Consider the following 22,754-nt stretch of genomic DNA (forward strand, 5'->3'; position numbering starts at 1 on the left):
CCTTTATGTCTTTCAAAATTTATTAAACAATGAAACAAGAGCATGACTCAAAAATATACATTTTCTAATATGGTTCGAGAGAGTTTTCTTAGTCTTCCAACACTTCCTACTTAAAAATACTAATATTTACAACTCCTTCTGAGACAAAAAACAGTAGTTAACAGGTGTTATTTCATAACTCAGCTCCACTCTCATGCAGTCTTAACTTTTTCTGAAGTCTAAATTCTTGAAGAACATTAATACTGTAATTTTAACTAAATGAGAGCAACAATTAAAAAAACCAAAAATGAAACTATTTTGGTCTCAATTATCTAGCACCTCTATACTGATTTTTTTCATTACTCTCATATTTTCTCCCAATAAAAAAATTCTATATTCTTCAATCACATGAAAGTAATCAAAAATCCAAGTCTGCTTGAGAAGAAAGGTGTATGGGTAATAAACTTCATGCCATTCAGCCAAACACTATTATTCTCACCACCTCCTTCCAATAAGATATATGTATATTAAAAAAGGAAGTAATCTAATTTAGCTTGTACTCACTGGGATGAGGAATTTAACAATTTTAGTTCCAGCAGCAAGGGATTTTGCTGTCTCTTCCTTACTGAGTTTACGTAGGAAACTTTTTAAGTTGCTGTTGTTTTGAGTAAAAAAAGCAGCCAAAATTCCTCTTGCAATGGCTGTATTATCTTCCTTTATTTTTGATGAAGGATTGTTCAAAATCCCAACTCGTGTATGACTGCTTGTTTTCTGCAAAGAAAAACACAGAACAATAAGTAATTTTACACTTCCATCTGCTCTTACCTAATGTATTCATATCATTTATAACTATACGAAATGCTAGTATTTAATTTTTTGCAGCTATTTGTCTTTAGAAAAGATACATCAATGACTAATTCAGAACTCCAACTGTGAGTAAAAGTATTATTAGTAAGGATTTACCTATTCTGTGATAAATATTTTAAATAGAACTGTTAAGTTTTTTTAATAGAACAGCTGCCTTTGAGCATTTTGTACAAAGGATATAAACAAGTATTCATTTACAGACTTCAGAACTAGTTTTATATGTCTATTTTTTTTGTCTGTCTATTTTTCAAAAATTATTGAACTAAGCATAAAATAAATGCAAGAGAATTTATCCACTTATCACTCTTCTAATGTTCATCAGGAGCAGAATCTTTCACTTGCTAAAAATCACTGATGCCACTCAAATTTTACCAGAGAGTGTGATGATTCTAAGGTAGGATCAAATAACACCATTAACTGAAGAAAAGGTAAATAAACTCCAATGCAGGAAGGAACAAAAAAATAAGGAATGCAATCACTGGTATTCAGCACTGGAGAGGCTTCCACAAAGTACTTCCAAGATAATCAGAAAACTATGAGGAAGCACTGAAGAATCTGGGCTTGCTCCACCTGGCAGAGAGAAGACTACAGAGAACTTGCACAGCAACCAACAGGTGCTGAAGGGGGAGTGAAAAACGTGACAGGGCTAAACCCTTCCTGCTATCAGCAAAGGGTGTAACGAGTGCACACAAACTTTGGCTTGGCAGAAAAGAACTACAGCAGGAAGGCAGAGTAATTTGAAAAGGGAGAGACAGAGTCACCTTCTTGGAGATTTTCAGAAATCCTTCAAACACACCTATAGCTGACCTGATGTAATGAAGGCAATAATTCCACTTTGAGTGAGAGGCTGAACTGGATGACCTCAAGAGGTTTCTTCCAGCTAAGACAGCTTAAGCTTTTTTCCAAAGCAAGTAAAAATCTATCAGAGTTTTCAAAATGGCATGTATTAACTGGAATAGCAAGAAGTGAATTTCCTTCAGCCATTTTCACTCCTAGATTTTTGCATGCTTTACTTCAAATGCTGATGGCAAGTCATGAGCAAGTGGTGACTGTGCCAGCTCTGCTACTATCAGGAATTATATTAGACTCTGACTTGAGAGATAAAATGGACTAGAAAGGAGTAAATAACCTCAATACAAATCAGTGGACTTAAAAAAATACTGTTTCATTTTATTCCTCATGAAATTTGAAAATTACATGACCAAGCAACACGTGAAATTTATCTAATGTTTTGGGGTTTTTTCCTAGATTCTTCTCACCAACACAAAGGGATTTGCCCAGGTGGTTCTCACCTCTTAGATAGGAGCTGTGGCACATTTCCCCTACTGAAGAGGGTTAAAAAATGAAGCTAAGAGGGAGTACATCTGTCAAGCCTGAGACATAAATCAAGCAGTTCAAGAAATTAAATGTTTTTCTGTAACAAGGACTTGTACTGAATAGTCTTCTTAATCTTTTTTAAAGCCTCTTTCTAAGACATAGTTGTTATCACGTTCTCTTGGCAACATTCCAATTTTCTAATTCCCTTAGGTGTTTCCTATTTCATTTCTGATTAGAAAATCTAGATGCTTTCCCAATTTCAGTTTAAGTACTCTTTTAACCTGCCCCAAACAGTGGTCCTTTTTTGTCATTTATACTGACTTGACATTTATACTTTCTGAAGTATATTTATATTTCATACATTCATACTTTAAATCTTATTGTTAACACAGAAGAACTTAAAAATAAGCAAACTCATAAATGTGGATGCTAGGAGGAGCATATTAAAACACACATGAAAATTGATCTTAGAAGCACACAAAGAGTACAGGGAAAAATGGTTGCTTCATTTCCATAGAATACAAGAGAACAATGCTTAATGGTTCACATCAACAGGCAGTATCCCCAAGTCCTTCCAGGTAACATTCTGGGCTACACCTGATCAACAAAGTTGTTAGACTTTTATTTAAGAGTATGATTTTTGAATGTGTGCAGAGAGTTGTTAAGAACATATTCATAATAACTATTTTAGTAAAATCTTCTAGAAACTCACCAGGCTTTTCAAGGCATTAGAAAGCAGTTGTCTACCAGCTGGCTTATCAAAATCTGCAACAATCCAGACAGTAACAGCATACAATGCATCTTCATCTGAAAATTAAAGACAATCCTGTTTTATGCTATGCAGAATCTTCCCATGACTAACGAAAAACAAAATCATTCTGTTTGTAATTTCTAAATTCATGTGTATATTTGACTGCTGACTTCAACTGTAAGAATAATCTTTGCCACATCAGAATCTTTTGCCCTCCGAATTGAAGTAAGATTCTTAGAAGGCAATTTATCACATTAATAGGAGAGAGACTAAACGAGCTGATCCATTGTTACAGCATTGAGACAAGAGGGCCCTAAACAATTAGTTTCAATTAACAAAACGTGCTTTACCAGAGGTTACTTGTGAACATTTGATAAAGACTGATCATATAGCCAGAAATGAAAAGAATTAAGTACTTACAGGACCACATAAACTAAGCCAGTCATTTTCCCTGCTAGCAAAGGAAACTCCTTCAACTAAAGGCAGGAAATATCTTATAATTTCTGGACACAAATGGGAATATACTAAGCACAGTTCAAGGAAAGCAAGTGTACACGCAGGTAATTTCTGTTTTTCTTGTTCTATGGTTTCCTGTTCTTTACTTGTTGCAGAAGAGCAACAGTGGGTGAAAAATTCTGCAAAATTATCTGTAGAAGAATATCAGTCTACTCAGGTCTACCCCTAAAACATAATGCATAAGGAGAGAAATTTTCCAGGGTTCTGGTGAGATGCTAGGAAAAGGTTGTTGTGGCTTAGAGAAACACACTGGGGAGAGAGATTTGAAATACAGCTTAAAGGTCATACACGTTGCACAAGAGATCTCAATTGTAGAAATATAATCCTACAGAGATTGAAAGCCACTCATTTGACAGCTCACTGGGATGCCCCTGTGGTTGCAGACACAGAATCAAATAATCAAAGAGCCAAATAAATTTATTTTAAAGAAATTTAAGTGTTTGGCATTTCTTTCTGATAATGAATTAAGTAAAACTCTGTAAATACCACATAAAAATCACTGAAAGAAAGTACTTTATTAACAGGGTTATTGTGTCCCTTGGACTGATATAAATGAGCAGCTGTTTCATAAAGCACAGACTATTGTGAAATTTCATGCAGAATTATGACCCCATTGTGGTAATTTCTTCTCATGAGAACATTTTGTCAAAAAGCATTTGAAATGTACAAAAACATTTAAGTTTTAACTAAAGACAAAATCTATAAATGAGTTATAAATCATCAGAATATAAATTTTATTTATTTTCTATAGACAAACAAAGGCTCATTCAGCAAAATTAAATTATCTAACTAGAGGGAAAATAAGGAGATACTTAATGTTAATAAATTAGAAACATTATAAATTATTCCTTAAATTTAGAAATTCCTGATTTTGGTATAAACATACAAACTATGCATTCTGCACTTGACAATGCTGCAAGTAAGGGTCATTTGAAAACCAGACTTCAATATCATCAAGTAGAACCATATATTATAGAAGCTGAGTCTACCTTCAAAGTTGCAGAAGTCTTGTAAATCTTTTTAACCTCATGTTTGTAAAATAAAAACAACTAGCCACAACATCCACCCCATTTCAAAGCTACAAAAAATAATTACCCTGTAAATTATAATTTATGTTTATAACATTCAGGTGTGCTCTGCTTCCTGAAAGATGATATTGGGATATAGAGAAATATTTAATTTACATAGAATCCATGGAATATTGACTTACTTAGGATATTTTACTGGTAAATTTTAACAATTTGTAATAGTCATATACAGACAGACAACCCATAGAGAAAATTAATTACCTTTTTTCGTTAAATACTTCATATTATCTGAAATCACAGCACTTTTATCTTGTGAGTCCAAAAAGGAGAAAGTAGAGAAGTCTTCCACATGGAATGGAACTGCATAATGTAAACCACAAAGTATTAGACTTTAAAACACAAAACCAAAAAAGAACCTGCAAATCACAACATCCAAGAAAAGGAGTTACCAGAAGTGAATCTGAAAGGTATGTATCTTCTTTCTGCTCCAAGAATACTGGGGTTTATACGGGAAACTACATTGTTCTGATCCATAAGAAAATCCACTGCATTTACATGATCATCTAACAAACCCTGGAGTAAGAAAAAAATGTAAAATCCGTACTTTTAAGACAGATTTTCAAGACAATGTCCAAGTATTTGTACAATCTTTCAATTGAGCTTAAAGTTTCTATACACATCAAGTTATGGACAGTGTCAGATCAAAACCATATAAATATCACACGGACAGCATTTCAAAATATTTTTTCAATGGACACTTGCAGTACATTCTCATTTCTGGTTGAAAAACTCCATATAATGACTATATGCTTAGCTGATCCTTCAGCCTTGAATAATTTCAATATACACTTTCAAAACCATGACCACAAATGACTGTAACAATGTAACTGCAGGTGCAATATTACTAATTTCAAGCCATCTCATTATAAAAAACCATAATATATAGGCATGACTGAAACAATTCACTGTTAAATACCTCATCTTGCACTCATTCAGAAATGTTAAGCATACCATGAACACTGCCCGCTGGAAGAAGCCGGTGGCATCAAAAATCCTCTGAAGAATAAGCGTCTCCAGCTCTGCTGCATCCATCTCCTCTCTGGGAAAGGGCACGCCATTAAACAGCGCTTGAGGCAGTGGGCCCAGGCCACTCTTCTTATAAAAGGTTGCTCCTGCCTGATCAAATCAGAAATATCACAGGATTAAAGAGACTTTGGCTGACTGTAGTAAAAAAATGAAATTGGTATCAAGAGAGGATGAACTCTAATCTTCAAGCACTCTTCACTGTCACACCTTGTCATGAGTGGCAGTGACAAAACAGAAAGCATTTGGAAACCTAACAGGACAGATGGGACTCATTTGTCACATAGAATGACAAAGGAAATTATAGATTTAAATTATAGATTTATACTTTGTTGTGAACTTTTGCTTTATCATCTTGCTGAGATACTGTCATTTATTTTGCTTAACATTCTTAGCTTATTTTACTTTAAATAAAAATTAAGCAAATAACATTGGAGAAGAACCCTGAGACAGTCAAAACTGCTTTTACCACAGAAAGAACCCTAAAAAAAGTCAAAAGGTTTTTGTGTTTGCAAGTCAAACTCTATTTGATAAGAAAGCAGAATTCAAGAGAGACCCCTTGACATGCCTACTAGAAAAATACTTGTGACTCCTGAAAGCAGCAGGTAAGAGTCAATTTTCATAATGAGCGTAGTAATGCAGAAACCTTTACAACATTTCCATTAACAACTGAATGGTGGCTGAAGAAAAATTTCACTCAAAGGTGCTTTAACATTTAGCAATCCTTCAACTAGTAAATGCACTGAGTTGTATACACTGCAGTATTTCTTACTCAGCACAGCTCTCAACGTACCTTCCTCCCTTCATCATATTCAGAATGAACATCCAGGATACTCTGAACATTAGCATGGGGGTACTCACTCCTAAGAACATGTTTCACATCATCTACTGTCAGAATATTTCCATCTTTCACTTCATGGTACATCTGTAAGAATTATAACCGAAAGAAATTAAAAAATGTAGTAAGTTGTCAAACAACTAGATAAAATTAATAGAAGTAAATAAACAATAAGTATAATCTCTTTATAGTGCACTAGAAAACTTTATACAGGTATAATTTCATATTGCTTTTATTGCTGTACTGTAGTTTTTATACTGCTTTATAATTATCACCATGATCACCATTGCACATATACATGACTTTTTATTAGAGCACTGTTCCAATTGATCATTATACCTTTAGTCTAAATCTGAAGTGGCCAGAAATATACCTATGTGAGCTAAATGTGAAAGGTTATTTTTCTCTACTAATTGGAGATGTAATCTAAATTCTCTCTATAAACTAACTAACATAGGTAGTTACCTGAATCCTTATTAATCCAAGCCTAAACTAGTTAGTGGTAATTTTTCCTTACCATTATTTTATTTCATAGAAAGATATTTTATTACTTTCATCAAACAGACAATAAAAATTTGAAGTGAAAATTATTCATTTCTCTTCAAATGAGGAGCAATATTTTCCTCTATAGCTCTGAATAGCTCAAACTTTATTTTCTTGCTTCTATTTTTGTTATCTTTCAATTATATTTATCATTCCCCCTTTTTATTTATGAAACAAAGAGAGGAATACATTTTAAAAAGCACACTGTAAATTATATTTTTGATCTAGTCATGGATAATTGTTACCCATGCATGTCAGCTCCCTAACATTTGTTGATTTCTCTTCCAAGGTGTTCCTAGTTACTTCAATTCCTTTAATCTTAAACTCTCTAAGTTTGTCCATGACACCATGACATTTTCTAAGCACTAAACATAAAATCAGAAAACAAAGGGAAGAAAAATTGCTATGCATAAATAGCATGTTCTCTTAACTTTGACCCACAGAGCCTCTACATAGATGGGTCACCTTATTTCTCCTCCATTCACCTCTCATCTCTGAAATTCCTGTCTTATGAGAATCTGCATTCTCTCAAAGTTAACCTGTCTCATTAAGCTGCAAGCCTGGAGTACTTCTATGTTTTCTACACCCATGGACAGCTCAAGCATGACTGAAGAAAAGAAATTATCTTACTCTTTCACTTCCTACACTGGACAATAAGAAAGGGTTTATTCAAATCTTATAGGACTGCCAGAGTTGACATTAAAATCCCTGTACTCCAAAAAACACAGAACACAAAGACATGCCATTACATTAACACAAATAATACAGAATAATTTTTCTTAATAGTAAAAGCTGCAAGGCATGCATCTACTTTTTTTATATTATTGAAGGAAGCCCATTGATAGGCAAAATTACAAGAGAAAATTGGTTTCTGCAAGTGGAAAGTATTTCTACAACTAATTCTATAGACTATTAATGCTATACATGCTTTTAATACTTAATTTCTGCATAAAGTAAATGCATACATCTCATGTTATCACAAGGTAGCAAGAGCCTAACTATAAATAAATTATAAACCAGAAGTAAATAGATGATTTCTTGTGAAAGAACTAACATTAATTATCGACATAAAGGCCTGAGAGGTGTCAGATTCCTCTGCAATGTAATTAAAAGTTCTCCAAAGAGCTACTCCAGCATCTTCATTTCCATCAATTTCTTCTCTTGTATTTAAAATAAAAACAATTCCAATTCTATAAAAAAAAAAAAAAGAGATCATACATTTCAACACAGTATCTGCTTCACACAAATTCTAATACAAACATGGAAGAACCAAATGTTTGCATTCAAGTGATCTGCCCAGCACATAAACATAAAAACCCTGTACCTGGGTGGTGTTCCTGTGACTGTGTGCTGACACAGGATGCCAGCAGGTATCCTACATCAGTTCTGCAGTATGCTTAGGTTACCAACTATGTACTGACTTTACATATACCTTTTACAGCTGACAATAATTAAGACTTCTGTGAGTCAATAGGGTTTAATCACGGTACTTTCTCTCCTTACCTATATGGAGGTTTTGATTCTTTACATTCCTGCCATCATCTCTTAATGGCTAAAGTCTTTGTTTTAATATAGGCATTGCCTACCTAATTTTTCCTGGAGATAACTTGAGTAGAGGCATGAAGATGTGCTGGGGTACTGATGTCCCATCATCAGTATGTGCCACTCCTACTAGCCCTTCTCTGGCTTTTTTAACCTTCTGGGCCTTCCACAATTCTGACACTGCTGTTCATTTTCCACTCATATCACTTTTAAACACATCTACTACTAATCCCTACATTTCCATTAATTGAAAGAAAACACAAAGGAATATGAAGCTTGGGAGGTAAAAAGGCCTGTTGGAGGTGGTGCACTGATACTATTTTCATATAAAAAGCCTGGACTAAGACTAGGCCATACTATCTTTATGGTCACTTTCAACCCAAAACTTTCTGTGAAGACACACAGAACACTGCGATCTATCTTTCATTATGCTTTTGTAATCGAATGATAAAAGATTAAGAAAAACAACTACAAAAAAAGATCAGGACTAGTAAAATTTTAAAGTAAAATGAAACACCTGTAATTTATTGAGGACACAAAAAGCCATTTCACAGGAAGATTTTAAATATTTAACATGCAATTCATCTTGCTGAACCTTGGATATCCTTTAATAAACTGTGGAAATAAACAGCCATTTCTGAGACCAATTCACTTTTTTTTACAATTAGGTATCTCAGATCAACCAGACACTTCCTCAGAAGTGTCTCTCTCTCAAATTGAAAACATTCCTTGAAAGAATGTTTTATATAACGAATATTTTTATTAGAATGCAACTTTGCAAGGGCACCCAGTGGGACTCTTTCACAAGATAAATTTTTATCAGACTTGTGCAGTTCATTTTATACACACTCATGTATGTTATACCTTGCAATCTATTTGCTTAAGAACACTTAATACCTGAGTAAGCTTGACACAAATGGGTAACAAATGTGCTTTATTAAAATGTTGTTACATTGGATTTAACCTGAATTCACATCCTTGTCTAGTAGAACAGAAGATGAAGAAAAAAGGAAAGAATCCTTATTTAAAGATTTTTCCTCAAGACTTTCAGTTTTCCTTACCTAAGTGGTACATCATGATGATAGAATAATTCTGCCAGCTTCATATAATCACCAGTATCTTCTTGGACAGGATCAACAAAAAGTACCTAAGAAGAAAAAACATATCAGGCATCCAATATTTATTCTTGATGTCTGTTTTTATTTTTTCTTCAAACATAAAATCTAAGACAAGAACATTAATTTCCAAAGAAACTGTATGCCCCAGCTGTTTTCAATTTTTTAAAGCATTCATTTTGAGTAAACATTAAGACTATAAATGAAAAAAACATCAGAATTAAGGAATTTGGACCAAACGGTGAAAATAGGATTTAACCATTCACTGAACTTCAAACCAAGTGATCCATCCAACTTTCCTCCTTTGAAAGACTCTGTGCCATTACTCTGCTTTTATTAATAAATTCCATACTTATTTTAGAAAGATATAATGCTGATTTTTCTGTTACATCTTTTAACAAACTCTCTTCTGTTGTGAAAACCAAACAAAAATAAATCAACAATATTTTGGTTAAAAACTTCAAGCAAATAATTGGGCTTTTGGGAAGATTTCTTCCTTCCTGTCTCGCCTACCTTTGTAGTCACTCTTTCACTTAGTGTACCTTAGAGTATAAACTCAGATCTTTCAGACATGCATAGAATCTAAAACTGGGATGTGTCTGCATAGGCAAATTATCCTTATGCAGATTTAACTGGACCTCATTTATAAACTTTGCACTGCAAACTCCTCTTAAAATTCATCAAATTTGCTACAGTAGCTGAAATAAGGAAGAGTAACTTTAAAAATTTTGAACACCCCCCTTCAGATGATATTGAAATGGTGTGTTATAGATTTCTATAATACAGCTCTTTTATGAAACCCTGAATATGCAATACAAGCTACTTCATATTACACATATCTTATACTTCATTATAAAGATACGCTTTTTTCTTACCTATTGCTGGTATTTTCATTGTCTTTTTACACATAAACTTTGCATCACTTCGCATCAAAGACAAAGGGACCAAGTGTGCCCTCAACAGCTTTGCAGAGGACACCAAGCTGAGTGGTGCAGCTGACACACATGAAGGATGGGAAGCCGTTCAGAGGGACCTGGACAAGCTCAAGACGTGCGTTCATGGGAACCTCACGAATTACAACAAGGCTGAGTACAAAGTGCTACATCTAGGCTGCAGCAACTCCCTGTTTATCAGCACAGGCTGAGGGTTGAACAGATCGAGAACAGCCCTGCCAAGAAGGACTTGGGGGTTGCTGGTGGATGAGAGGCTGGACTTGAGCTGGCGGTGTGCACTCATAGGCCAGAAAGCCAAACATGTCCTGGGCTGCATCCAAAGCAGCGTGGACAGCAGGGCAAAGGAGGGGATTCTGTCCCTGTGCCATGGTGAGACCCCACCTGGAGTGCTGCATCTAGCTCTGGGGTTCCCAGCACAGGAAAGACATGGACCTCATGTGGGTCCAAAGAAGGGCCACAAAACCAATCAGAATCTGCAGCACCACTCCTATGTGCATAGGGAGACTTACAAGAAGGAGAGGGTTTTTTTACCAGTAGTAGAGACACTGTAGTGATAGAACACGAGGTAGCAGTTTTAAATTTAAAGAGGGCAGATTTTGACTAAATATGAAGAAGTGAAGATGGTGAGACACCAAAGGTGTCACAGGAGAACTGGTCGGTCAGAGAAGCTGTGGATGGACCACCATTTAAATTGTTAAAGAACAGGCTGGATGAAGTTTTGGTCATTGCAGGAGAGATGGACTAGGTAACCTTTAATGGTCCATTACAACCCAAACCATTTTATGCTTCTATGGTTTGTAAGACTACCTTTTCTAATTTCTAATTTAAATCAGCAATAGCTGCTTCCCTAGCTTACTAAGTGACACAGAATCCTATTTACAGAGGAAAAATTAAGCTACAATACATTAATAATTAGTAAGCTTTATAACTTAAATATCTTTGTACCTCAGTTTACCATCTCTAAACCACGGACAGCTATCACTACCTTCACTCATGCTTTGATAGTAGTGAATTTTCTATGTGTAACACAGAAAGGAACATAAAAACTCTTTACAAAACTGTGCCCAAATCCATCTGCAAATCAAACTAATAACCACCTGTGACTCACTAGATAAAGCAGTTTTCACTACTCTTAGCAGATCCACATAGAAAACTTAACAATAAATCCAGCACGTGTATTTTTTAATAAACTGTCTGCTCACATATTAACATATACAGTATGCAAAAAAACCAAAGTTCTCCAAACTTACCAAATTATATAAATTGCGCCTAATCTCATGTAAAAATCCAGGAAATGAGGGTTTTAGCAGTTCCTGATAGCTTGCAGGCCATGTGCTATAGCTGTGATCTTGTTCTATATTATTAATCCACTAAAACAAAAAAGGCTACCATTTAGAACATGCATCGAACACTGAGAAAAATATGTAGGCATAATAATACTATAAAATGTCTCTCTTTTGTTAAATAATAACAGGAAATAGCTGCTAAATTTTATCTTTATTTTTTCTTTTTAATCAAACTGTTTTTATCTCCAGTACACAATAAAACTAATAGTGGATGGAAAAGGAAAAAGGATCATTAGTGCTGTGTATAAGGATGTGAATAAAACTATTTTTTTTAATGGTGAAAATTACTTTCACAATGCAAACATCATAACAATGTATCACACAGATGGGTGTAACATAGCACAACCATCTTGTAATCCAAGCACTGTATTTATCTTCAGACTGCAGCAACAGAACTTTAGATAGATCAAAATAGCCAATTAAGAATAAATCAGCCAACATGGCTGATTTATTCTTCTAGTGCTCTCTGTGCAAGCTGGGGCAAACAGAAGAGTCAAAGTGGCTCTTTCAGATGCAAGAAAGTAATATTTTAGTGCTGTAGGAGTGCTGCTTTGTGCCTTTTCCCCTGCTGTTATAACCTTTGTAATGAAACCTGTGTAAATTTTGAAGAATTTGTCCAATTTGTCATTGGACAGCTAGAAATAACATATTTAAGTGGCCCAAAATTCACTTATCATACTTGTGAAGTACACTTAGAAGTTTTGTATAATATGAGATATATGTAGTATTATGTAGCTACATTAATTGCTATAAAAGGCAAATTCTATAGTTTGGAGTGTGCAACTACTCTATATTTTTTGTTTCCATTAAACACCCTATATCTTAATATTTTAATAAGGTATAAACTTGAGAAAATGACTCAAAATACTGAAGAGATATTACCCCTGAAAACATTTTGAACTGCTAATTGATATATGGCCTTATGCAGACTATTTCAACCGAGGTAAAAAAAAAAAGGAAAACTGTTTCATACAGAGAATTATTAAAGATGTAATCTCTAAAAAAATAACTCTAGTTACTTACTATTATTGAAGAGTGACGAATATCGAGTGCATAATTATTATCTTTAGGATGTACATGCAACCTCATAAATTTACTCAGGGTCTCTCCTTTGATTCCAAGTTCATGAAGGCCATGCATCACTTTTCCTTCCAGTTTAAGAGTCTCTAAAATGCTTTTTCAGGAAGATAAAGTACATATGTCTACAAAGACCTCTTGTCATGACATAAAAATTATTTTTAAAACTAAAAAAAATCCTCATGTTAATAGTCTTAGGAATGTTTTCTCTTTATATTGTCCCACAGCCGAATGTTTAAAACAAAATCAGTTAATAACACTATGCCTCTAACTTATTTCAAAACATAATTACAACACATTATACAATGCTTTTATTCATTTAGATCTATTTTATACAAAGGAATTTTTTCTGTCTTTAGTAAGAAGTGTCAGGACAGCAGAGTGAAAACTTTCTTGCTGCACTGTCCTGCCTGTTGCCAAAATCCAAGCTGGGGTACTCTAAGAAGCAGCTTTGCAAGTGAATAGAGAGGCAAGCAAGTAATGGAGACACAGATGAACTCTAAGCCTGTATCATGGCAGAACTCAGCATAGAGGAAACACACAGCCACACCCTTAAACCTCCCAGAAGATCCAATGGGACTCTGGAATATCTGCTGCAATCTGAAAGTTCAAATTTGAGAATAAAATCCCCCTGAAGTACTCCACAGCAGAACACAGCTGGCAAGACTTTGTGACTGCCTTCATGTCTATATTTTCCTGATTTTCAAGTAAGAGGGATATGAAAGCATTGCTTACTTTTTTATAAAGTGCTTTTCACACCTTTTTACAAACACACGTTAGATTCTTTCCATTTCCAAATTAATTTTACATGGTGAGTTGTAAAATTATAAGCAAATTTGAAAATATTTTCCAAGAGAAAAGGCTATTCTCAACTACTTACATAATGTCCATACTCTAAGCAAAACCACTGTAAATTAGTATTCCTCCTACTGGAACACTTCCTTGCCCCCAAAATGCAACAGGTGAGATTAGGACCAGGAGCACCACTGCCCAGTAAGTCTGTGACCTTCAAACAAAATGTACATCTTACCTAAAGGGATCTTGAAAATCCAGGTCAATATGAAGGCCATTCAGAAACAAACGTGCTTCTCCAGGTTGAATTCCAAGTGTTTCATGGAAATGCTAAAAAGTAAAAAGTACTGCTTACTTATTTAGGTCTATGTCTACAATAACATATATAAACACCCTTAAACAATTCTGCGAAACAGACACATCAAATCTTTTCCACACAATTTCTTCCTTTATCTAAGTGTTGGAAAAAATCATGACCACATATTTTATGAGTGCTATTTAATATACTTCAGATGTACAGATACAAATTAAAACAACCTACCTGTCCAAGGCAGAGAAAAGGACATATTCTCAGTGTTTGCCGACAAAGTGAAAATACACACATACAGAAATACAGCTTGTAAGTTTTAAAATTATTTCTATACATCCACACAGCAAAGGGAACCTTACATGTGTCCCTCCACTTGAAACCAGCTTTCTCAATGACTTAATATATCTCAATTCTGAAAAATTTGTAGTTGAACTGTTTCAAGGAATTAGGAAAAACGGACTAGAAACTTAAAATCTTGTCTAACAAATGGACCATGGAAAGAACACAGAGAGAAAGGGATAGTAAATCTTTGCTTGGCAAAAAAGAAAAAAGATCCACAATAAACAAATACAAGAGGAAGATGGTATTTAGGGAGTAAAGCATCTATTATAATTTTCCTACAGAGAGCTCTGAGGCACAACACCATTCAGACCATTCAGTCTGTAGCAAGATAAGTGACAGGAGAAACAGCAGTAGTGTATTCTAACTCATGACAGAAGGAGCAGTCAGATTTCCAGATCTGCCTTAACTCCCAACAGAGAAATAGAAAATACAAAAAATACACATGAGAAGAAAGATGTATTTTTTTTTTCAATTTGGCTCCTATTTGCTAAACAAAGTAAGTGTGAACAAAAAAATGTACTTTAAGAAAAGCATGCCTATAGCAGCAACTCAGGCTCAGTATGTCACTCCTGATATAAACCTGTAACTGAACAAATGAGAGCAAAAAGGAGGGAACACTGAAATTGGTATCATTTCTGTAAAGCAGTGTGGTTACTTTCACACAGTTAAATGTAAGTAGAAAATGCAAATCAGAAAAAAACCAAGATGAACTGCAGAATGTTAATGTTGGAAGGGATCACAGTGTGTCACCTGGTCCAATCTCCCTCCCAAAACAAGGTCATCCTAAAGCACATTGCACAGCACAGTGTCCAGATACGCAGTCTTGAATATCTCCAGTGAATGCTACTCCACAACCACTCTGGGCAATCTGTTTCAGAGCTCAGTCACTCACAGAGTAAAGAAGTTCTGCCTCATGTTCAGATGGAACTTCCCCACTCACCAGTTTTTGCCCATTGCCTCTTATCCTATTGCTCAGCACCATGGAGAAGAGCCTGGCTCCATCTTCTTGACACCCTCCCTTCAGATGCTTACAGATATTGATAGATCAGAGGCAAGATTCTTAATACAATTTTGATGCTAGATATTGATTTCTAGAAGTGCATTGACTATCATAAAAAAGTTGAGGGAAGGAGTATTTAGGCATCCAACACTAGAATTCAAGGCTGGTAATATTAATATTTTATTTTCTTGTTAAACTTCAGCAAATTATTGCATTGCAAGTTTTCAGTTCAGATTAATGAGATTTTATTTTTTTATTTTATTTATAGCAGTTCTTTGTCTATTTCTTGCTTAGGTATCAACTCATTACACCTAAATCATCACATGTCTTTCACTTGTAATAACTTTATTTCCTCCCGTTGCATTTCCTATTCAACTTTCATTATCTTGAGAGGGAATCATCCAGTTACACACAGCATGGGATCATATCTCTCCTGCTGCTAGATGGATGTACTGCAGTTCAAGAATGCACATGACAATTTATTGTGCTCAAGCATCAGTGTTCAAAAAGTTTCTTTCCTTTAATTCAATAAATTTTAGCTTTTAGCTGCTTAAAGGCCTTTAGACTACAGGAAGGATGTGACCTCACATGAAATTAAAACTTAGTGTGATAGATGCATAAAATCCTCTTAATGTAGTTAATATATTAATGGAATCACAGGTGTGATTCAGCTGACCAACCACACATATCCACTGTAATTTGTTTCAGCTCCAAATTTTAATTTACTTCTCCCAATCATTTCATTTGACTAATCATTAATGTAATTTCACATGACCAGTCCTACAAGAATGGTACCTCACATTTACCTGCAACACTCAACGTGAAAGAAAAAATCCAAACTGAACACAGACAGACATAATGAATTCAACAAACATTAAGTGGTATCTCAGAATAAATCTCGAATCAGTCAAAATCACAGCAACAGGGACTCCTCACACGGTACAAGGCAAAAATGATGCAGTGAATCAAGGATGAAAACAAAACACCTATCTGCCACAGCTGATGTTCAAAACACCTTGCAGAACAGTTACATGTGTGATTTTGAGAGTGTGAAAAGCTCCAAGTTCGCATTTGCTGACCATAACATAAGCAGCAGGCTTAGATTCAACACCATAGCCATAGAAAAAGTAACTGATACCTATTTTGCTTTCCCAGCACACAATCTGTGACTCAACTCAACACTCCATGAAAATTGTTTGGCCTTGCCTAATTCTGTAAAACCTAAAGAGAGAATGGAGAAAGTTTCACGAATAGCAGAAAGTGAAATACTTGAATTACATATTTAAGTGTTAATCTGTCTCACAACAGATTTTTAGAACAATTAGCGCTTTTTCTTTAACAAAAACTGTCAAAGTTGCTGCAGTAAAAAAAAAAAAATCTCCAAAAGCAGCAATACAATAGTAGTTCAAATGTCCATCTGAAGAAATAAAAACAAACCTTCTGATTTTCTTCTATTTCTTTTTGCATTTTCTTGTCTACAGGTATTCTTGTAAGTGATCTGTTAAAATAAAATATTTGTATCACTCAATCATGTTATTTAAAAAAAAGAATTATTTTATATGAAATTGGTATTTTCATTAAGCATCCAATGCACTGTAACTGAAGAATACTCTAATTAAGTCTTAAAAAGAAGAGTAATGCAGTATCATAAATACTGAATATTTAAGACAAATATAGTTCTGTTTTACTCTAGGAAACCCACATTTCAGATTCAGGCTAGGACTTTTTTTTGCAGTAATATCATCAATGTATTTTTTATCACTCTCAAGCTTTCCTCATGGCTTGTTTTTCTGGATGTGTATTACAATAAAGTAAGCTGTTTGGTCATCTAAATTATTACCTATGTGCATACCATATTTGCATATTTTAACTTCATATTACTGTCTCCACAGTACACAACTTTACAGCATGAAGAGCCATGGATTTGTCTGGACAAAGGCAAGGAAAACATGCAAACAATAACCACTTTAAAATTAGCTGAGACTTAGAAAAAAGAGATTTGCAGATAGAGACCACTGAAAATATTAAGCATTCACAGAAAGACAAAGTTTTACTTTCCTTAGTCATTCCATCTTTTGAAGGTAACCCATCAATTTGTCTTTTTTACCTCTGATGAATGTTCTGGATGACTATTTTATCTTCCCCTGCCACAGTGTGTTGTATGTGAAGTTTGTAATTATCGGGCTTATCATAAAACACTTTCAGAGGAAAATTAATCTCTCCATGTTTTAAAAAAACCTAAACCATATTAACTTAAATATGACCGTCCAGATAACCGCAAAAATAAATGTTCTAGTTGAACATTATTTCAAACCAGGACTGTACATGTTTTAGTGAATTTGTATGGGGCTTCAAGAAAAACTGGAGTCATCTTAAACTTGAAAGTTAACTAGGCAAACTGAGAATGATTCTGTAAGCCAGTTTCAAATTTGTGGAAAATAAAGTATTTAATAATATAAATCCTCACCTCCCCCTAAAGAAACTGATTCAGAATAGATCTTTTAGTATACTCCACATTTCTCACAGTGTATCAGAAGCAAGACATAAAATCAGTTTATTTTAAATAACTATTCAAGCTTTCCAGGCGACCAAACAGACATATTGTAGGAGCAAACAGTATGTTTTCCAAGCTTGGTATTAGAGAGTTGTGAAGTAAAAAAACTCAAAAAATACTTTAAAAACCTGAATTTTATCATGCTGAACTCAAAAAAAATAGTAGGGCCTGTAACTCTCAGAAGCACACTCAGTTGATAAAAAAATGCACAGATAAAAAGGACAACCTGTATATTTCCAAATGGCTCCTAATGTGAGTAGTTCAGCCGAAAAATAAAACAAAAATATGAAAATAAGAAGATGGAAAAAAAAATACAAAGGTGGTCCAACATTAGCAAGATAGTAAAATACCCATCAGCAAAAGGTAAGCTTTACTGATAGCTATTCTAGCAATAGAAAGCAATCAAGCTCTTTGTTCATGCATGGCAGTTGACAATGCAGGATTCTAGCATAATATTATGGAGAAAGTATGATGGTTGACCCTTAAAAAGGACACCCTAGCAGCCTGAGGTAACAAGCATACCTGTGGAAGCCATCTGTTCATTTTCAGTTCTGTCATTTGTTCAATTTGTTCAGAGTGTCACAAAATTGTTACCAATGTTTTTGTAATCATCAAGTGCAAGACTCTAACTAAAGAGAAACACTTCACTGGCTGAAAGTAAGTGGATACTATTTATCTTTCTACATCCTGTAGGAAAGTTTTTGAATGACCTTAAGTTTGAAATATTCCCTATAATTTTATGCAAGTTTATTCTTATCTGGAAGAACATGTAGCCATGTAGTACTGAATGTTGAGGAAAAAAGGAACCATTCACAGGATCACAATGTTAACATCTGTGAATGATTAATAAATAGCAAGTAACAGAGCATTATAATACTTAATTATAATAAATAGCAAGTAACAGAGCATTATAATACTTAATTATCTTCTCGTTGAGAATGCAATAATATGACAAGTATATAACAAATCAAAGATGAAAAATACCTTATAAAATGAATTATCAAAATGTTGCCATGACATATATCATCTGGTACACTGTCTACATCTGATGACATTTTGTAAAATCTACCTCAAGACTAACCTTTTCAACTGGAAATACTGAGATAAAAATACAAGTGGTAAATTAGAAAGTGAAAGAACATTTCAGAGGAGTGGTATAATATTTTTAAGGTCTAAGGAACCCCATTTTTAAGAAACACACAGTATTTTATTCTCATAACTACAGTTCTAGAATTCACATACAGCCTTTTTAAACCAATTTTCATGTAATAAAAATGGTTGTTTTCATATAAAAACTGTCTGAAACTTACACAGTTTAAAAATACTATTATTATAATGATAGGCTATTTATCTAACGTGACTAAGCAATAACTTCATTTCCTGTTTCTTCTAGTTTTTTTCCAAACTACTATTTTGATTCATCAGGTTAAGCATGAGAAGATTATTAATGAAATTTAGTCTGTGCACTATTTTTACACAATGTCCCTTTAAGCTGTCAATGAAGACCTACAAAAATTAAATTATTTAAATATTTGTAATCTCTCATGTTACAAATAGCATGCTAGATTACCATGTTAGAATATATCATGCAGGACAGAACGAGTGATTCCCCTTTTAATAATTTTGAAGTCTTCTTGTACTTTTACCCAGAAAATACTTGAAGAGTAGGTAAATTGAGCTCTCTAATGCCACAAATACACAATGGGAGTTGGAGTGGAATGTAACGATTTAATGACGAGTGAAATCCATTATTTAAATGTCACCTGGCACACTTCAAAATGACTTTTTCTTGTCCTTTAAAGAACAGAACTGGACCTGAAGTTCGACATTTTGCACACTTCCACTATCTCCTACTAGAAAGCTGAATTTTCTGATTGCTAATCTAAGTGCAAATTTAGACCATACTATTTCATAATAATTATGCTTCAGGCATTTTAAAAGGCATTTTGCTTCCTTGACACAAGATGTTACAACGGTAGTTTTTCCATTATGGTGTAGATTTTCTCCAAGAAACAATCAGGGGTGACAATGAAATACTGTGATAATTAAACAAGAGTGGCAAAATGTGAAAGCACGCTGCGTTAAGAGCCCTATTTAGCATTACATTTAATTCAGTAATTCAAGCAAATATTGCTGATAGGATTACATGAAGAACTTAATAAGTATGAAGAAAAGCATTTCTCAATTACAATACTACTGGCTTACAGGAAGAACAATTTTTCATATTTGGATAGCTAATATCAGGATATGTCCATTTATTTAATATTTATCTTGATCTTTTATTAAGTAATCTGTTATGGAAGACACATCTTCCCCAGTAAGAACACTACCACACAACAGGGCCCAATCTCAAAGCAACACTGTGCTTAGAACTAATGTGTGTAGATGCCCACAAAATTTACTAATGGTATTTTGTCTCTTCCCACTGTGACTAGTTCTGCTACTAATTCAACAGAAGTTTTCACCTGGGGAAATATCAGTCTAGTGAAATCCATGAGGACTGAGTGCCTCAAGTAGTGATTAGGATGTCCTTATGGCATCTCCTGCATCAGACAGGAAACATTTAAGAGACTGACCACAAGCTCTCCCTGGAGTTATCTTCTACTCAGTGAAACTGCCTGGAATCCATCTAGCAAGCTGTCAAACATGAGTATGTGACTGCAGGACTTGGATATAAATCTGTATTACTGTCATTACAGGCAAATGCAAACATAAAAATAGTGTTTGAAAAAAAAAAAAGCTTAAATATCATACCTGGCTCTTATTGGGAAGTTCTGAGAGACGTCTTTCATTATCTTTAAGGCATCATAAATAGGGGTAGACATAATTCGAGTAGCTGCTTGAAAACTAAGATCTAAGATGGGGGAAGAAAAATAAATTTAAAAAAAATCACTGGAAATACTACTCAATCATTACTGCCTACAGTCAGAAAACTGTTCCATATACACAATCTCACTATTTACATATTTTATGTTTCAGTCATTGATTCAACAGTTATGAAAGTTACAATATTAAGGTTGAAAAACTGATCATATTAAAGTTGGAAATACTAAATTTAGGCTTTTCTACAGAATTCTGCTTGACTTTCTTGAACATACACATTGTATATGTAATTTCTAAATTTACAGAAACACTTTGAAAAACTCTAGATCATTCATCACAAGGTATTATGCTATCATCAAAAGGGTAGTACCCCACTCAAACCTAGATACACCCCAATCCTAAGACATCCATAACTGCAGGAAAGAGCAAGACTTTTCCAGATCCAGAACTTCACAAGTTTTTCAGATGACAAATATATTTAATGTAGAAAGCTGCACAGATCATGTGAATTGAACAGTTTTCAAAAGAAGCAGCAACTTTACAGAGAAAATGGCGACTCACAAATGGAAAGCCAAACTACCCTAAAATTTCAGTTCTCATAAACACCTAGCACATTTTTAAAGGGATCCCATTCTCAGAGCAAAGTAGACTTTCAGATAACAGGACAGTTTCAAATTAATCTATCCACTGAAAAAACAATGATAGAATTCAGTCAGTTGTCCCTGGAGTCTAACTTGAACATGACAAATTTTAACATGTAAGACTAGGACAAATCCAATTTTGGTATCAATGAGGTAACACAGTACAATACTAGATGCTTCCATATACCTTGTACACATCTGCATAACGAACTCATGCAGTGATGGCTTTTCCCCAGAATTTTCTAGTTAAGATGTTTAAACAAAAACTGAAAGCCTCAGGTTATTCAGTTTGAGGAAAGCTGACGCCATATATAGTAAAAAGTGCTGGCCAGAAAGATGTAGAGGACGCTGCCTAGTAAAAATTTGCACCATCTTCTTGAAGCAGTTAGGAATTTAAAAAAAATTAAAGGCTGAATCAAAGTGAATAGGACATTACTAGTTTAGCCTGATAAGGCTAAAAATATAGGCTGAAAAAAAAATAGGTGAGTGAAATGGAATGTTAACTTCTGTTTTTTAATACTTCTAACAAGAAAAGAAATCATTCTTAAAAGTAGGTTTCAGGACCCTTTCAACAGGCATATAAGTTATGATCTGTTGAAGCAACAACACCCAGCTGCTGCGGTTACTACAGCTAGTGAGAAAGCTGTGAACTTGGGTCATACACTTAAAACCCTTCATAAACTGTTAATAATTTCCATTTTATACTGAAGAGCTAGGATACAAATATTCAAATAGCACTCAGGCCGGCTGACATCTTTGTACCTCCTTGGTTATCTCTGGTCAAGGCTGTCACTTACAGACCTCCCCTTGCAGCACCCTAACACAGCTGAGAGCACAGTGTAAGGCACCTTCAGGAAAAAGTACTTACTAATTACTTACCTAAAATATAAAAGCTCTTGAAAGACAACTCTTGAATGGTGTTTAGGTTCATTTATAAATAGAAGTATGCCCTATAGCTGAAGTAGTTTTGCTTCAATTTAGCTAGATTTTTACTTTGAAGCTAATTAAAGGAAATCAAAGAGAAGCTGAGCCATTAATTCAGCCACTATAATTAGTCATTAAGAATGAACTAGAGAAAGCACCTTGTCATGTCAGCAGTCAGGGTATTTAAACAACTGCACCAAAAAATGTGGGGGCTGAAGACTAAAGATCCTGCACCATAAGCCACTACAAGTCTTCCTAACATAAATTAACAACATCCCAAAACTTAACTACTTTAAACACTAAGAACTGGTTCTTTGGGGAGCAGCATCAGCTTCCATTTTTATATATGTAGCCCTAACACCACAGAAAAGACCACCATTAAACAGAGACCTTGTACTGGCTTTTGAAGGCAG

General features: G+C 34.4%; 1 protein-coding gene across 1 annotated transcript in view; it reads right to left on the bottom strand.

Annotated features, from left to right (window-relative positions):
* Window positions 1-22,754, bottom strand: part of UGGT2 (UDP-glucose glycoprotein glucosyltransferase 2) — a 71,596-nt gene that overhangs the window by 26,914 nt on the left and 21,928 nt on the right. The window contains exons 9-21 of the mRNA XM_077781487.1: window positions 20,708-20,807; window positions 16,837-16,897; window positions 13,986-14,077; window positions 12,902-13,052; window positions 11,783-11,902; window positions 9,526-9,611; window positions 7,977-8,112; window positions 6,335-6,466; window positions 5,470-5,634; window positions 4,908-5,031; window positions 4,720-4,818; window positions 2,876-2,970; window positions 544-750 (exon numbers count right to left, since the gene is read on the bottom strand). Coding sequence (XP_077637613.1) covers window positions 544-750; window positions 2,876-2,970; window positions 4,720-4,818; window positions 4,908-5,031; window positions 5,470-5,634; window positions 6,335-6,466; window positions 7,977-8,112; window positions 9,526-9,611; window positions 11,783-11,902; window positions 12,902-13,052; window positions 13,986-14,077; window positions 16,837-16,897; window positions 20,708-20,807 — 1,568 coding nt within the window. The remainder of the gene's footprint in view (window positions 1-543; window positions 751-2,875; window positions 2,971-4,719; window positions 4,819-4,907; window positions 5,032-5,469; window positions 5,635-6,334; window positions 6,467-7,976; window positions 8,113-9,525; window positions 9,612-11,782; window positions 11,903-12,901; window positions 13,053-13,985; window positions 14,078-16,836; window positions 16,898-20,707; window positions 20,808-22,754) is intronic.

This window comes from Lonchura striata, chromosome 2, assembly GCF_046129695.1.
Source record: "Lonchura striata isolate bLonStr1 chromosome 2, bLonStr1.mat, whole genome shotgun sequence".
In the NCBI taxonomy this organism is placed as follows: domain Eukaryota; kingdom Metazoa; phylum Chordata; class Aves; order Passeriformes; family Estrildidae; genus Lonchura; species Lonchura striata.